Raw genomic sequence first — 18,312 nt, forward strand, 5'->3', positions numbered from 1 at the left:
CTATAGGCCCCTGTGGTCCGGTCCTTAATGCCATTTTTTTATCCTTACATTACTTTTACTTTTATACTTTAAGTAGTTTTGAAACCAGTACTTTTACACTTTTACTTGAGTAAAAAGCTTGAGTTGATACTTCAACTTCTACAGAAGTCTTTTTAAACCTTAGTATCTATACTTCTACCGGAGTAATGAAAGCGAATACTTTTGACACCTCTGTTTATTTTGATAGTCCACTTCAGACATTTTACTACTTATACAGTAAGTAACTTGTCAACTGCATGTTAACTAACACTCATTAGAGTATAGTAGACTGTAGTTGACTGTTAGGTCAGACTGTTTGATCAGATTTTCTGTAGGTGATAAGATTCAGGTTAGTAAAATAAGTTAACATGTAGCTGCAAAGTTACTTATAGTCAGTAGAATGTCTGTTGGTGGACCATCACAACTGTTAGCAGATACAGACAGTCTACTAATACTCTAATGACTGGTAGCTGACATAGTTGCAAAGTTACTTAAAGTTATTATATCTATTTCATGAACAATGTCTACCTGTATGCCTTTCATTCTTCTGCTGAACACAAAATAATATATTTTGAAGAACATTGGAAACTAAAAAACATAGGGGCCTATTGACCTGCATTGGACAAAAACACTCAGACATTTGTCAAAATATTATGTTTTATGTTCCACAGAAGAAAGGCATACAGGTTTGGAATGAGGGTGAGCAAATAATGACAGAATAATATTTTTTTGTTTTAGTGAACCATAAAATATTTTGTGTCAGTATTAAGAAGATAAGTAGAGAAATCTGTAACTATTGTCCTTGCATTCCTGTAATGTAGAGCAATGAAGAGTAAATAATTGTCAGACTGTCACCTCAGATAAATCAATAAATCAAACTATGATTCATGTAAATAGTAAATGCCCTTCAGTGAAAAGGAAGAAGGAAGTGACAGTTACCAGTAACCAGTTGCCCCACCTACGACTCCCTCAATGATGCTTAACATGAGGATGAGGGACGGTATAAAGCATGGCTGCTCCATCCAGTCAGTACAACAAACTCTGAGCCTTGAGTCCAGAACCAAAGAGCCTGAGACCTGTCACCAGGTGAGAAATGCAACTTTTAAAAAAACAGTATCATGAAACTCTGTGATGCTGATTGCAAATGCAAAGAATTGAGAGTAAATAATTGTTATATTTAATAGACACTTCTTATTCTAGACTGTTGATTTTTTTTTATCTTTCAGGATAAATGTTTAGTATTATTTTGCCCTTTCTATTAAAATGTAAAATATGCATAGTCTTAAAACAATTTATTTAGTTTAAAAACAGCTAAGTTAGTTTAAAGTGCCATTTTACACCACTTAGCAGTTTTAAAAAAGTTACTTTTTTTAAGTTAATCATATAATTTTTCAATTAAATGTAGAGGAATTTATCTTCAAATTTAAATTTAAATTGTTGAAATACAGAAAACAGTGCAATTTTCATAAACACAAAATCTATTTATGTTTACTCTCTACATGTCTCAATTTGTGTTTCAGAGATGAATCTTCCCACTTTTCTTTTTGTGGTGGGGTGCTGTTGTGCCCTTTCAATGGGTGGTAAGTTTTACCAACCATGCCATCAAAAATCAAACTGCTAATAATTAACAATATAGAATCGAAACATATCAAGAATTCTGGTGCAAGAAATGTAGTCTTGTTCTCTTTAGTCATTTAAGCTACACCTGGTATGACATTCGTCTTCTGGAGATTCAATTTCATGACTACATCTATCACTTACTGCACATTGTTGCATTTTGTAAAGTAAAGTTAATAAATAAATAGATAAATAAATAAATTGCAGCCTTCACTAAAATTAGTCATCATTAGTGTAAGGACCACCCATTGGCCCAACGACGGAATCCAACGGCCTGGCGAAGGTCTTTTCAGCGCTCCAGTGAAGTTCACTTAATTTATTGGAATTTAGTTTTAGTATTACTTTAGCTCTATGCGTAATCTGACTCCAATTTCAAATGATAATCAAATTTAGATTGTGTTTCTGATTAGAAAATAATCATAAATATTGATTATGAATTAATTTAGATATTTGATTATTCTGGGCATCTCATAATTTCAAATATTCGTTCAGTACGGACCTAGTGTCACTTTGAGACGTCACGTCGCGAATGTGCGCTCACGATCACAAACTAGCCAGTCCAGAAATAGTCAGAGGGTGCAGTGCAAGTATTTTACCCTATGCAGCCGCTCACTGCAGACCCATAGGTGTAATTTTTTATAATATTTGCAGCGTACAACATGCTAAGTTAGGAGATAGTCAGAAATCAGAAGGTCTTCCTAAGATGTGCCCCATGCTCCATTCATAGTGCCTTCAGTTTGATCTATCCTGGACAAAGATTTGCGGAAATACCAGACTACACATTAATCTACTAAAATGAATGATTTCTAAAACTTCAGAATAAATCAAGATGTAACATTTATTTGTCAGGTAAAAATGTATCATGCCAATTACAGAAGTAAATGATTAAAAAGCCAATTCAGAAAAATACATGACATCATTTACTCAAAGATGATTCTAAAAGTAAGCAATGTTTTCCTGACAGAGACATACAGTGGTATGTGAGTGCTTTCCAACAGGAAAACACTGACATCACTGTATGGGGGATGCCTGGTAAAGAGTCCCAAAGTCTGCTCTGTCACCTCGCCTTAAGTACCAGACCAGAACAAAAGGGGTTATACAAATGTTATTTAGAGTTGTTTGGGCCAATCCATGTACCCCAGGGGGGTAGCACCTGGTTTCAGGAGATATCATAAAGAGATATCAGCCAGAGAGGAGAAACAGGATTCTCCTAAGTTCTCAATCTTTCTCATTAAACCAATGACTGCAATGAAATTAAGACCATTTTACCAATCGCACTGTGACACTTAAAATGATACTAAACATGGAAATGAAAAACAACATATTCACAAGATACACCATATGTGTTATATAGACATTCTTAATGAACTTTCAGTGCCTTGAAGAGGGAGAGGGGGGATGAGTTGAAGTCAAACAAGGGGACAAGGAGATAAGTTTAGGCAGGACAAGGTTCTGTGCTCTGTCTTTGCTATCTGCTGTCCAGGGTGCATTTTATGGCTTTATTGCAGGGTGCGTTTTGTTTTAGCAGGAAAATCAGTTCTTACATTAGCCTTTCTAGGGCCAGATCCTGATGTAATAGCCTTTTCTTTTTTAGAAGAAGAAGAGAGTCCCGGGAGACGTTTCATTCTGGATTCAATTGAGGAAGCAAAGCAAATCGTAGATGCTGCTTACAAGTATTCTCGTGATGAGTGAGTAAAATTTTAAGAATGTTGTTAAAAATTTCTCTGCCATCATCAGTCATTGATCTATTTTATTTTTTTATAAATCTCCCCTCTTCCAGGAGCTTAGCAAGGGTGCGCAGAGATGTCATCAAGCCTTCCGACATACTACGTCTGCTGAAACAGCCAGCTCGAAAGACACGAGAGGCTGTGAGAGCCGCAGACTACATGGGGCAAACGCTTAGACTGATCAGTGAAAAAGCCCATCATGTACACAAGAGGTCCATCAATGCTACAGGTATGAGGACAAAAAAACTTGGCTAAACTTGCAAAGCTCAGAAATGATCCATCACTGACTGATGTTCCTTACTATAAACTGTCATTATATGTTTTCCCCTAGATCTACTCACTCAAGATGAGCTTAACACGATTACACGTCTGACCGGCTGTGCTGCTCAAGTCCAGCCACCTTCATGTAGGACCACACCCCACATAAACAAGTATCGAACTGCCAGCAATGTCTGCAACAACAGGTCTGTCTTGCCCTTCTTATTCAGAGTAGTCTTAATCAAAGACTCCGTGTTTGCTATGCTAAACAACTAAATGTATCATTCCCAGGAGGAACCCACTTCTTGGTGCGTCCAACACCCCTTTTGCCCGATGGTTGCCTGCTGTCTATGAGGATGGCATCTCCCAGGCCAAAGGATGGGATCCCAACAGATTGCACAATGGTGCAGCACTGCCCCTGGTATGATGATAATGAATAGTTGACTGAAGTCTACTTGACAATCAAGTAGGCCATCAATCAGTTAACAATGTCTGAATGTTCGTGAGACTCACTCTCTTGCTCATGAGAGTGAGTAAATGATCTGTCTACCTCAATGATTACAGGTCAGACTGGTTTCCAATCGTATTCTAAGCACTGCAGATGCTGACGTAGAGAGTGATCGTGACTTTACCTTCATGCTTACCATCTTTGGGCAATGGGTTGACCACGATCTGACTTTTACGCCCACCTCACCAAGCATTAGGTCCTTCAGCAGTGGCCTCAACTGTGACGAGAGCTGTGAGCGCTCTGAACCCTGCTTCCCAATTCCGGTCAGTCAAAGATTGTTCTTCTGTCAGATATTATCCCACTATTGTTGTTTTATAAAAAACTATCTTTCATGCAATATTTATTGTCAAAACACAGGCTCCTCCAGGAGATCAACGCCTGCGTCCTGACTCCTGTCTCCCTTTCTTCCGTTCATCACCGGCCTGTGGTTCTGGGAACACCGCATATATGTTTGGTGGATTCCCCAAAGTTCGGGAACAGATCAACACTCTAACAGCTTTCCTAGATGCTGGACAGGTTTACGGGAATGAGGATGGGCTAGCAAAGGAACTACGAGACCTGACCAATGATGGTGGTCTTCTACGTGTCAACGATCAGTTCAAGGATAATGGACGAGAGCACCTGCCCTTTACTAGTGTAAAAAGTAACATGTGTGCCACGCGTGGGAAAACCCTCAATGACACCACCCTAACAGAGGTGCCTTGCTTCATTGCAGGTCAGTAACTTTTTCATTCTTAGAAAATCTTATGCCTTCATATGCAAGTATCGGGCATAGTTTTCATTTGTAAATCCATCATCTAAAATGTATGGTATTTGCACAACTCAAATGCTCATGAATTCTTGATGTGTGCAGGGGATGTTCGTGTTGTTGAGAACATTGCTCTTACCTCATTACATGCACTTTTCTTGAGAGAGCACAATAGATTAGCTCGTGCCCTCCATGTGAAAAATCCTACCTGGAGTAGTGAAACCCTCTATCAAGAGGCAAGAAAAATTGTGGGTGCCTACAACCAGGTAAAGACACTCAATGAAAAGTGCATTAACACAAGCACAAACAGTTACATGTGGAGTACAACATATATATTCATATATTCAACCTCTCCTTTCTCTTTTAGATCTTGGTGATTAAGGACTACTTGCCGATAATTGTGGGTCCTGATGCTTACAATAGACACCTTGGACTATATCCAGGTTACAATGAAAATGTGGACCCTACCATTGCAAACGTCTTTGCCACTGCAGCTTTCCGTTTTGCCCACCTGGCCATCCAACCCATCATATCTCGTCTTGATGAAAATTACCAGAACCATCCTCAATTTCCAAGTGTGCCCCTCTATGAGGCCTTCTTCTCGCCATGGAGGGTGATATTTGAAGGTGAATTTGTGAGGCTTGTTACAGCATACCCAGAGAGTCCTAAATCTGTCTTCTTTCAAACTTACTTTATTTCTACTTTGCTTTTTGTGTAGGGGGCATCGATCCTCTGCTGCGTGGACTGATTGGTCGGCCAGCAAAACTGAATACACAGGACCACATGATGGTGAATGCTCTTAGAGAGAGACTGTTTGCCTTTACAGCCCACATTGCTTTGGACTTGGCATCCCTCAATATGCAAAGAGGCCGTGACCACGCTATACCAGGTAAATATTCTGGACTCATATACAACATGCACACCAAGTCTTGAAACCCTTTAATCTGAACCATGTGAAGCCAACTCAGCTTCATGGTGCATTACCACTGCATGTGTTTTTGAGAGAAGACTTACCGGTAACCATCTGTTGTTCCTCATAAGGCTATAATGCATGGCGACGGTTCTGTGGACTGTCTGAACCTCAGAATGAGCAAGAATTGGCTGTGGTGATGAACAACACTGAATTGGCTCGCAGGCTGATTGAGCTTTATGGCACCCCTAAGAATATTGACATTTGGCTGGGAGGTGTTGCTGAGCCTTTTGTTCCTGGTGGTCGTGTTGGTTCTCTTTTTGCCTGCCTTATCTCTACACAGTTCCAGCACATTCGCGAGGGTGACAGGTAAAGATTTATGTGTATTTAGTCCAGGGGTGTCCAATACCTCTCTTGAAGTGTCACTATCCTCCTCCAACCCTAATTAAACACACCTGAACCTGCTAATCAAGGTCTTCAGGAAATCTTCAGGTAAATGCCCTGTGGCAGGTTGGAGCTTAAATCTGTAGAACACTGGCCCTCCGAGAGCGGGATTGGACATCCCTGATTTGGTCAATGAGGCTAGAATGTGTTTATGAGGTGTCATGTTGTGTTCAGGTTATGGTGGGAGAACAAAGGAGTGTTTACCACCAAACAAAAAGCATCACTGGCCTCTGTGTCGCTGGCCCGCATCATCTGTGACAACACTGGAATCGGCAGAGTTCCTAGAGATCCTTTCCGCTTCACCAGTTCAGCCAATTTCGTTAACTGTGGGGATATCCCTGCTTTCGATCTCAACCCTTGGATTGAAACTGGTAAGGCACCACAGTATTAGAGCTCTTAAATGCTTATGTGCTATGTGGTCATACATAAATCTTCTTCCTCTGACTGCAAATTTCTGCCTAAGCTTCTTACTACCTTTTCTATGTGCTTGTAGAGTACCTAATTTATGGTAGTATAGGCACAAACCAGGTATTGAAGAAATTTTATAATCTGTTTGCATGGTCACCATGGTTTGGTTCACCTGTGATTTGGTATTTGGCCTTCCAGGTAACGGTGGCATCAGCATATCAGACATTGGAAATGAGGTTAGAAAAGTGTTCTTTTTCTTCTAATTGCAAGAAAAAAGAGAGTTATGATGCTGTGCACATGATTTATTAGCTTTAATGGCAATTCATTCACTGCAAAACCTCTAGACTGGACACAGCTTGAGTAATCTCTTCTTTGCTGTACACTGGACTGGTGCAGTGACATAACTTAATACATTTGGATGTCACAACTGTCAAACAATGTTTCATGTTTTTGACTGCACACAAACTGCACCAAACCTTTGTAAGCTGTTTAATCCCTCTTTCTACCTCCTGCATGCTTCAAGGAATTTTGCTTGGTTTAGGGGCATCTTTTGCATTTTAAACTGTGATTTATTTTACTTTAATGCAAACAGTTTGGCTTATAGTACAAACATATAACATCTATGCATGAACCCTCAGATACAGAGTCCTTCCAAGGACCCCCGGGACCCAGAGGACCTCAGGGGGAACCTGGTAAGCAAGCCATAGCTCAAGCTATCTAAATCAAAATATTCCTTCAACAAAGCTGCCAACCTCACTCATTTTTTTTCTCATTTTTAAGCCAGATAACAGAACTTACCAACATAGCCAAGATTTTTTATCGTTTCTCTAATATTTAATTTTCCCAGGTCCACGAGGTGTAGCAGGCCCACCTGGACCTCAAGGACCCCCAGGACCCCCCATTAACACTACAGGACAACATTCTGCCTTCTTTGCTTTTGTTGGCACCACCCTTCCTGCCTCTGCTAAAGTGCTTGTGTTCAGTCGGGTCCTTTACAATGGACAGAACAATTATAACCAAAAATCAGGGCTGTTCATCTGCCAGATTCCTGGTGTATATGAATTCCAGTTCTCATGCATAGGAACTCAGACTTTGGGCACAGTGACCTTAAAGATAAATAATGTTGTACAGCTAACTGCTGAAACAATCAAGCTTAATACGCGATCATTAGCTGAAGGGAAGGTGATACTGAACCTACAGATAGGAGACCGTGTGTGGATGGAGGCTTCTCGGGGTGCTAATGTCATAAGAAGTTCCAGCTATTTCTCAGGCCATATTCTCTTCCCTGTTTAGGACTATTACTTATAATGCATTACAATTTTCCTTGTATGTAGCTGTTGTTTTTATTTATTATAAATGCAGTGCAACAAATGCACATATCCAGCAAATAAAAATACCCCCCCCCCCAACAAAAATGTAAAAAGCCTATAAAATGCTGATTGTAAATCTGCTACTTTTCCATTGTCTTTTAAAACACTGATTTCTTTCTTACTGTGATCTCTGAAGTAGTTGTTTCTGTTGTTGTCTTTTTATTAATACAATATGACTATGTTAGCTATGCAAAATTAAGGGTTTAGTTATACTTTTTGTTTAAAGCAAAACTATTCATAATTTAGAAACATTGACGTAACCGCTAATGCACTGTATGTTGATAAAAGTTGTTTTTGGTTTTGTTGTCAGATTGCAGCAAAAATATTCTGTAGTCCATTCTGTGACAGTTATTTATGTGTATGCTTTTAGCAAAGTATAATAAACAAATAAAGAAAAATACTTTTTTTTTTTCGAAAAGTTGCTGGATCGTCTGGTCTTCAGTTCCCAACCCACTACAAGTGCTTTATTGTGAAGATGTTCACATTTGTTGATCTAGCATCACTGGCTCCTCTGCAGGAAACCGTATGCTCCGCAGCCTTACCTCAACCCTTAATATTAGTACTTTTTATAGTGAATTATATGGCTAAACCCTTTCCCCCTCTGTTAGATCTTCATCCACTGTAGTACAGCGGTGTGCCATCCCTCTTCTGGCTCCTGTGAGCAAGGCTGTACTAGGAAAAGTGAGTGCTTGCTGTAAACTGATTTCAGGAACCGTGAGAATTTGGTATTTAAATGCTCCTCATGCTTCTACCACTTTCACAGGAAGGGAGACTCCCAACAAGACCATCTCTACTGGGCATACTGTGGTGTCTAGTGGAGAAGTTAACCTGGTTATGTGAATTTAGATTTAATAAATTGCATTAAACCCAACAGTGCCTCTTTGGTATTGATTTTCAACGAGTCGGATCTTTCATGACTGTTCTTGGTTTTATTTATTGGGCCACACTACTGAACCAATTTTTTATTTTTTATTTTTTATTTTTTTTATGTAGCAGGGTGCTACATAAAACTTTTTTTTTCTCGCAGTTTGTTTTGCCAAGGAATAAAATATAACAGTAATTGCAACTTATTTCACAATTCTTACTTATTTCTCACAATTGCGAGTTTCTTAGAGTTCTGAGTTTACATCTCGCAATTATGACTTGCAGTATTTCTGGCAAATAAACCCTGTATATGAGTTCTCTTGATTTGTGCTCACATGAGAGTGCAATAATTCTGATAATGTATAAGAAATTTCTCAAATGATAATAATCATGATTATCAGTTTAACCATCATTGTGCAGCCCTACTTGTTGTGTGAAGGGCTTTTTAATTTCTTTATTGCATTGATATAATCCAGTTGCAAATGTCTTATGTGACACTGATGAGCTCAATTGGCCCATGAGGAGCTGGAATGGAGAGCTTGAGCTGGCTGTCGGTTACTGAGAGCTTCGCTCTGATGCCGCTCTAATGATAGATGTTTGTGTGCATCTACAGACCATAGTGAACATAGTTGGTGAAGTAAGTCACAAACGCAATGCCAGCAGACAGTGTCAAAGCATTGATAATAATCAGACATGTTGCTTGGGCAGCAAATCTGCATATTAGAATAATTTCTGAAGGATCATGTGACACTGAAGACTGGAGTAATGATGCTAAAAATTCAGCTTTGATCACAGGAATAAATTACACTTTACAATATATTCACATAGAAACTAGCTATTCTAATTTGGAATAATATTTCACAATTGTACTGTATTTTTGATCAATAAATGCAGCTTTCAAAAACATGACCACATATTAGAGTATAATAGTAGAAATGCAAGATAATGTTAAGAATATGGCAGCTATTGCTGATACAGGCTTCCATATCATTGCAACATAATCCTGCATGTCAAACTATTGAGTCAGTCTGAATACACAGGCCAGAATTGGAAAAAGCAATCCAGAATAGCCAAAACATCCACTATTATATTCACATGATGAAGCATAAAACAAAGGCTGAATTCTGAACGGCAGAAATAGTACTAGTAAACTATTTTGAAATCAGCTCAATATGTGCATTCTATGCATGTTCAAAAAGCATGGAAAAAACAAGGAAAATTGAATCTTAAGAACAAATGGAAACACCCAGTTGCATAAAATCCCACTCATGCAAGTCTGGAGAATCATGACTGTTAATGAAGAGGCAGGGATTATTGTCAATTAACCAAAATCTGTAGAGTACAAAAACACCAAAGGGCAGCATCTCAACAGTGTGAATAGCTGTTGAACAATGGCTGGAAGTTGGTGTGCTGTTCAGTCTCTGGCACTGTGTGTTTGGTTCTGTGCTTTCAGTCATGCTGTTCCAAAGTGGAGTAATCTGCCCCAAAATCCTCAACCTCTGATGTTCCAGCAAGCTGGCCAGCGATTTCAACAGCAAGCTAGTCAACAGTTTCCTCAGTCAGTTCAACAACAAGCTAGTCAACAGTTTTCTAAGCCAGTTCAACAGCAAGCTACTCAACAGTTTCCTCAGTCAGTCCAACAATCTAGTAAACTGTTTCCTCAGTCAGTCCAACAATCTAGTAAACCGTTTCCTCAGTCAGTTCAACAAGCTAATCAACCGTTTCCTCAGTCAGTTCAATGGCAAGCTAGTCAACAGTTTCCTCAGTCAGTTCTACCAGAAAGACTCGGGAGATAAAATGATGTAACAAGAGTAAATTTATTAATAGCTCAGCAAGCATAAATTTTATAAAGTCTTTGGCGTAGGCCCCGTCCTTAGCAAGCAATGCGAGGGTAACGGAATCTGCAAATCCCGCCTGAAGATGAAGGCAGGGGCGCAGCCGACCCCCTGGAGGTAAAGGAAGGGACCATCCTGATGGAGGAAAAGGACCATCTTGAAGGTGGTTGGGGAGGATGGAGGTAATTGGTGCTGTCAGTATCTGTGAACTCAGACAGATGTAAGTACCATTCTTTTATACTGAGAGTGTTAACACATGATTGGTTAGAAGTGAGTTAATTCATGACGCGCTGATTGAGTCTTCCTGGCAGAACTTAACGCTAAGCTTACATTTCAACAACAAGCTAGTCAACAGTTTCCTCAGCAGTTTCAGCCTAAGCAGCCAGTGGCACAGACAGAGCTGCTTGACAAATGTGCTGTAGCTGATTATGAGCAGATCCAATGTGGACCACCTGGTATCAGTGGTGCTGAATGTGCAGCTATCAACTGTTGCTTTAACGGACAACAGTGTTACTATGGGAAGGCAGGTAAGAGTGTTGAGTCAATGTAAAGGTGTTCATGTTAAACTGATCTCAGCAATAACCTGCTCTTGTACCTTGTACCAGTGTATAAGAGATGGTCAGTTTGTGGTAGTGGTGGCTAGAGATGTTACACTGCCTCGTTTGAGCCTGGATTCAGTCCGTCTCCTGGATGGAAGTGATCCAGCTTGCAGTCCTGTGGGATCCACACCTTTCTTTGCTATATACCAGTTCCCTGTCACTGCGTGTGGCACCAGCATGATGGTGAGTAGCTGCTTGTGGTTTTGTTCTACATGGCTTAGAATGGACTGGATTCCAGCAGTGTTACTATTTGCAGGAGGACAGTGGATATGTGGTGTATGAAAACAGAATGATCTCCTCGTATGAAGTGGGTATCGGACCACTTGGTTCCATCACAAGGGACAGCCATTTTGAGTGAGTGATGTATGCTTCATCAAATGCTAATCATTGACAAATGCTACAAGCTCATTGTTTGTTTTCCAGGCTTCTCTTCCAGTGTAGGTACTCTGGTACTTCAGTGGAAGCTCTGGTTGTGGAGGTCAACACTGTTCCTCCACCTCCACCAGTAGCTGCTTCTGGACCCCTCAGGGTGGAGCTTAGACTGGCAAATGGTCAGTGTGTCACCAAAGGCTGTGTAGAAGGCTCAAGTGTTTGACTCAAGTGTTCCTAAAGCCTTTCTAAAGCTCCAGTTTCAGCAGTTTCTGGTTAAACACTGTATTCTTCCTCAGGGGATGAGGCGTATACTTCCTACTACAGTGATGCTGATTATCCAGTTACAAAAGTCCTGCGGGAGCCTGTTTATGTTGAGGTGCACATTTTGGAGAGGACCGACCCAACATTGTCCTGATGCTGGGACATTGCTGGGTGACATCAACCCCCAGTCCACTTAGTCTACCCCAATGGGACCTTCTGGTTGATGGGTGAGTAAGGCTGTTCTTTATCCATCTAGTGTGCTGTAAGGTGTTTCTGACTGCCTCTTTGCCTTTCAGATGCCCTTACCAGGATGATCGTTACTTGACCACATTGGTTCCAGTGGCTAGATCGTCTGGTCTTCAGTTCCCAACCCACTACAAGCGCTTTATTGTGAAGATGTTCACATTTGTTGATCCAGCATCACTGGCTCCTCTGCAGGAAACCGTATGCTCTGCAGCCTTACCTCAACCCTTAATATTAGTGCTCTTTATAGTGAATTCTATGGCTTAACCCTTTCCCCCTCTGTTAGATCTTCATCCACTGTAGTACAGCGGTGTGCCATCCCTCTTCTGGCTCCTGTGAGCAAAGCTGCACTAGGAAAAGTGAGTGCTTTCTGTAAACCGACTTCAGGAACTGTGAGAATTTGGCATTTAAATGCCCATGGTTTTTAACTCCCATCAAGACCATCTCTAGTGGGCAAACTGTGGTGTCTAGTGGAGAAGTTAAACTGGTCATGTGAATTTTGATTTAATAAATTGCATGAAACCCAACAGTGTCTCTTTGGTATTGATTTTCAACTGGAGTTGGATCTTTCATGACTGTTCTGTTTTATTTATTGGGCCACACTACTAAACCATAGATGCGTTTTTGCTATAGTGTTTATTCCGAATGGGGTGCTTGACTTGGAACTAAATAAGCCAAGTGTAACGGTCACCAGCTGGAGTGCCCTTGAGAGCCACCAGAGGGCACTCCACACCAGACTCTCATGTTCACTCACAGACTACATCTCCCATCATTCTCTGCCTGGACTCATCAGCACTCATTATCACATTCACCTGTATCTCATCTTGTTTAGTACACCCCATATAAGCCTGGTTCACCCCATCACGCACTGCAAAGTTTTGTTTAGTGTCACACTGCAACTCTGAGCGGTTTCTTGTTTCTTGGTTTTGGATTTCTTGCCTGTTACTTGGATTACTCTCTTGCCTCTGACCCCTGCCTGTCTTGTTTTGGTTTTGTTTGTTTGGACTGTCTACCTGTGTTTTGACCTATTGCATGTACTTTGGATTACACCTTTGGATTACCCCTTAAATAAAGGTTGCGTTTGGATCTAACTTTCATGTCTCTGAGCAGTTCATAACAGAAGATGTAGTCTGTGTGAACATGAGAGTCTGGTGTGGAGTGCCCTCTGGTGGCTCTCAAGGGCACTCCAGCTGGTGACCGTTACACCAAGCTTCTGCCCAAGCTATTTAACTGAACTACTGACCAAGATCCAGTTGCTAACCATGGCCTATGCTTCTGTATAGCTCCATATATTTTATGTAGCAGGGTGTTTTTTTTTTTGCTTTTTTTTTCTCTCCATTTATTTCTGCACACATAATATATAAAAAGGTAATTTACTTGTTTTGCCCTTCTGACATTCTAACCCTGCCCATTAGTTGATTTTCTCTTGATGTGTGTTTACATAAAAGTGCAATAATTCTGATGCTGATGCAATAATTCTGATGCTGCACATTGGTGGTGGTTGAGGGTATTCCTCCCTTTCATGTAAAGTGCTTTGAGTCCCTAGAAAAGCGCTATATAAATGTAACAAATTATAATTAATAATTATTCTGGATCACCGTTATACTACAGCAAGTAGAGCTTATCACGCTGAGCCACAAACTGCATTAGGACAGTCTGATCAGGTCATGGTCCATTTGATCCCTGCATACAGACAGAAATTAAAACTCCAAACTGCTTGTGAAGACATCAAAGCAGTGGACCAGAGAGGCTGTTGAGGAACTTCAGGCATGCTTGGACTGTACTGACTGGGATGTATTCAGAACTGCTACCAACAATCTGGATGAATACATAGAGGCTTTAATCACCCTGCTTTAGAGAAGATGAGTATCCTTAACTGAACAGAGCTGCTCACACTTACATGTTCAGTTAAACTAAAAAGAGAAAAAGATATGATTGTTAGGAAATCAGTTACAATTTTTAAAAAAGTAAAAAAATAATTTATAAACATTTTAAGAAAGAAATAATTTACCTGTTGAGAGTATGTTGACAATCTGTGTAGTTGTAGCTGAGCTCCAGAACATCAGTAATGAGGTGACTGACAGTTACATATTCGCGGTAGGCTACACGCATGCTACCTGCACGCAGGTCTTTGTTGAAATAAACAAGAAAACTGGAAAGTTTGTCCGAATAAGAAAAATACTTCCGAGCAGACTATTGATTTAACTTGTTGTTCGTATGCGCCCGGTGCGGTCTGCTTATGTCCAAAGAAAGCGGCAGAGCGCTGAGAAGCGGAGCTAAGAACACAGACTCAATTGCCACAGATATGGAAAACAAAGAACTTACACACGAACCTACGGCAGAGCACTGGGAGTGGTGAAAGCGGAGTTCAGATCTGTTCATGAGAAGGTTGCTATTCTACGGAGAAAGCAGCAACTACGAGAGCAACAGGAGTTCAGCAGAGTGTATATACGCTCGGCGAAGTCTCATACTGAGAGACTGATCGAAACAAACTTTAAGACGCTTCTCAAGGAAATCCCGGGGGGATCAGAGTTCTATGTCGCTGGAAATGGACGTTTACGGATGAATGAACAGCCGCGAGTAGACGGACATGGGAAACAACGCCACACGGATACCCCGTGAAATGCTGCTCATTCCTCTTCAGATTCTTTAACTCTGGCACATTGGAACATTAACGGTTGGACTGACCTGAACAGAGGTTTGCGATCTACAATTCTAACAGCACTTGCACCTGATCTGATTGCTCTAAATGAAACGCATTTAATGGGAGATTTAGTAATACATTTAGAGGGTTATGTATGGTTTGGGCAGAATAGGATGACACATATTAAAGCACCAAGAGGCTCGGGTGGAGTAGGCATATTTGTTAAATCATGTCTTTTTAGAGAATAGAAATAGTTGACAAAACAGTTGATGGGATTATAGGGATCTGTTTTACGCACAGATATTCAGATTATGGTTTTGCTGTGTACTCATGTTATTTACCCCCCGAGACATCTTTTTGGGGCAGGGATGCATCCACTTTTTTTTGCTCATTTATCAAGTCAGATGTATTTATTTTCAAATTTGGATGCAATTTATGTTGTTGGTGACTTCAATAGTCGAATTGGTGACAAGTTGGACTATGTGAAAGAGGTGGACAATATCCCTATGCGTATTGCAATTGACGACTATGTGAATCGTCATGGCGAGGCCTTTTTGGAATTTCTAGTAGACGCTAAAATGTGTGTTTTAAATGGCCGGGTAAGCCCCCTTAGTGACAACTTTACTTCTATTTCAACCAAAGGGAAGGCGGTTGTAGACTATATAGTTATACCCTTTGATTGTCTTGAAACCTGTCTTGATTTTAAAGTTATATCTCCATCCCAACTCATCTCAGACTGTCATTGTTACGACTTGATCAGTAGCTACGTTTACATGGACACAATCGGAATGAAATCAATCCGATTGATGAATCCGAACAAGGTGTTTACATGAATGATAAATAAAGTAATCGGGTTGATGTGCGCGTTTATATGTCACAAGTTTCAAATCGGATCTGATGTTTTGACATGCGCACACTGCACGAATATACAGACTTTCCCGCTTTCGCGCATACATATTCTCATCTATTGGTTCTTTATTTGTTTTAAACAGCAGACATAATATTAATTTGTCTCTGGTCATAATTTAGAGCATATTAACCGTTTTGCCGTGCTGCTTATTGATCACGCAGTAAAAATGCCCCTCCCCGCGGCCAAAACCAGTTGTCTGTGGATCCAAAACAAGCACTGTTGGGACGTTGTCCTGCTTCACTTCACAGACGCGCGAGTGAAATTAGGATTTTAGAATGATGGGAAACTTATTAATATGACACTTTATTCAACAGGAAGAACAGCTCGTTCCGCGCGTCATACGTCATTACGCTAGTTAACGTCATCGCACATGCGCAGTCCTTTCAGTTTCGGTTTTCAATCCGATCAAGTGTTTACATGTTCTCTCGATCGGATTACAAAAGGGATAAAGCACCCCTTTCAATCCGATCGAAATTTCATTCGGATCGAGCTCAATCGGATCGATTACGGTGTTTACATGAAGGTTTTTTAGTCCGATTGAGCTGTCAATCCGATTATAAGTGTCCATGTAAACGCAGCTACTGACAGGTGTCATGTTCCAGACCATTCATTATTATTACTTGAATTAAGTGTACGGCAACAAACTGGTTTTAACATAGAGGAGATCAATCAGAAGGCTTATAAAAGGTCTACCTGCAAGTTAGGTAGGCATGATCCAAAGCGACCCTCAGAGAAATTAATTAAAGGTATAATGGAACTAGTTGACAAATTGCAAGTAGCACAAAACAAACAAGATGTCATAGATAATTGGTATAGTAGGGTATGTAATTTGTTGTATGATGAATTAGGAGGAGTAGAAATAAGACCAAAGTCATCTCACAAAATTCACAGGTTAAATAAACCTTTCTGGAATGAAGAGCTTAAAAATTTGTGGAAGTTAATGCGTAAAGCAGAACATATTTATCTGAAATGTAAAGGTGGAAAAGAACTAAAACAACAATGCAGAGCTGAATTTAAATTAAGACAAAATCAGTTTGACAAAAGGTTAAGATATTTTAAAAGACAGTATAATAAGGGTTGTATTTTACAACTAGAGGATATGCATGCTTCCAACCCGCAACGATTTTGGGATCAGATTAGAAAACTCGGGCCCAAAAGATATAATAAAATACCATTTGAAATATATGACAATAAGGGTCAAATAGCTTCAGATGTCTCACAGGTATTGCAGGAATGGGAAAAGTGTTTTTCAGATTTGTTTTCGGGTAACCAAGAAATGAAGCCTAGCGCAAATTCTGCCAGGAAGACTCAATCATGCTCGTCACTTATTACCTTCTCATCTATCCAATCATATCTTAATAGCCCAGTATAAAAGGGTGGTACTCAGGGTTCGAATTATGATTTCATCTTTGTGGGGGTCTCTTTAAAAAAAAAAAAAAAAAAGTAGCCTATGAGCAGGCGCGGTAGCTTAATAATGTCATATAAAAATATAAAAATTTGTAAATATAATACAAATTTAATAAAAAAGTGTTGGTAACACAATTCAATTTAAATAGTACATTTGGTTTAATTTGTCGTGTAATGAGGTCTATGCTGTTAGTTGTGAGAATTTTCACGTGAGTAAATAGATAGATCCGACAGATTCGACCGTGTACTTAAGTGGTCCAGTGGTAGAACATTTGCTAAACGCGTCAGAGGTTCTGGGTTCGAATTCGCACTCATATAAGTTTTTTTTTTTTTTTTTCATCAAATCCGATTATGTTTATAAGTGGTTCTATATCAGGCAGAGACACGTTTGTGTGCATTTTGTTTTGTAATTTTACTGGAACGAATAGAGAGTCTCCACAACGGATTGAAGCGCGCCCGAGTGAAGACTGTGTGCGAGCCACAAACAAACACAGTTCGAAACCGCATACTTCCCTACTATTTAGTATGGGAAAAAGAGTAGGCGAGCGAAAAAGTATGTACGAATCCAAAAGAGTAGGCGAGAATTACCTGGGTGACGTACTAATTATCGCGAGATTCGGACTTAAGTGCATTCGAATATGCCTAATTTCCTACTATATAGTAGGCGAAAACAGTACGTGAAGGAAGCAGTAGGCTACGTTCGAAACGTCAGTATTCATAAAAGAGTAGGCGAGAAGTTCCCGGGTGGCTTACGGTGTGTTCACACTGGGCGTCAGCGTCAACGCTTCCCATTGACTTTGAATGGGTGACATCAAGCGTTGCCGAAAAGAATTGTGGATCCGTCGGCGGCGCTTCACTGGCGTTGCTCGCGGCAGAAGTTGAGAATTTTTCAACTTCTGCCGCGAGCAACGCCAGTGAAGCGCCGCAGACGGAAGCGTCAGCCAATCAGGATCGCTCTATGCAAATACAGTAGCCAGGCGGCAGCCAATCACGTTCATCCTGTTCAATGAAGCTTGTTGTTGAGTTCCTGTCTAATTTCATTGGCTGACGCTGCTATGACCATGGCGTCAGTGCCAAACTTCAGCCACGCCTTCCGTCAAGCGTTGACGCTGACGCCCCGTGTGAACACACCGTTACTGCTTTCGGCCAGATTTTCGAGTGCTCAACCG

General features: G+C 40.4%; 1 protein-coding gene and 1 pseudogene across 3 annotated transcripts; both read left to right on the forward strand.

Moving 5' to 3' along the window:
* Positions 1-1,006: 1,006 nt before the first annotated feature.
* Positions 1,007-8,429, forward strand: LOC311076137 (eosinophil peroxidase-like). 2 transcript variants are annotated; one of them, XM_084104063.1, is made up of 16 exons: positions 1,007-1,104; positions 1,539-1,598; positions 3,230-3,323; positions 3,416-3,591; positions 3,694-3,826; positions 3,912-4,041; positions 4,185-4,391; positions 4,486-4,843; positions 4,982-5,142; positions 5,244-5,502; positions 5,595-5,765; positions 5,918-6,155; positions 6,405-6,601; positions 6,837-6,874; positions 7,277-7,330; positions 7,486-8,429. In XM_084104063.1, exons 2-16 carry the CDS (start codon positions 1,541-1,543, stop codon positions 7,498-7,500), a joined length of 2,289 nt encoding a protein of 762 aa, XP_083960189.1. In that variant the 5' UTR covers positions 1,007-1,104; positions 1,539-1,540; the 3' UTR covers positions 7,501-8,429. The 2 variants fall into 2 exon arrangements, with proteins under 2 accessions (XP_083960189.1, XP_083960188.1); XM_084104062.1 differs by lacking the exon at positions 6,837-6,874.
* Positions 8,430-10,263: 1,834 nt separating this feature from the next.
* Positions 10,264-12,558, forward strand: LOC311076612 (zona pellucida sperm-binding protein 4-like; annotated as a pseudogene). Its single transcript has 9 exons — positions 10,264-10,277; positions 10,384-10,637; positions 11,019-11,234; positions 11,284-11,489; positions 11,563-11,660; positions 11,730-11,893; positions 11,975-12,166; positions 12,236-12,383; positions 12,469-12,558. The product of its transcript is annotated as a zona pellucida sperm-binding protein 4-like (transcript).
* The last annotated feature ends 5,754 nt before the right edge of the window (positions 12,559-18,312 follow it).

Source organism: Abramis brama (genome assembly GCF_963993115.1).
Source record: "Abramis brama genome assembly, chromosome: 25".
Classification (NCBI taxonomy): domain Eukaryota; kingdom Metazoa; phylum Chordata; class Actinopteri; order Cypriniformes; family Leuciscidae; genus Abramis; species Abramis brama.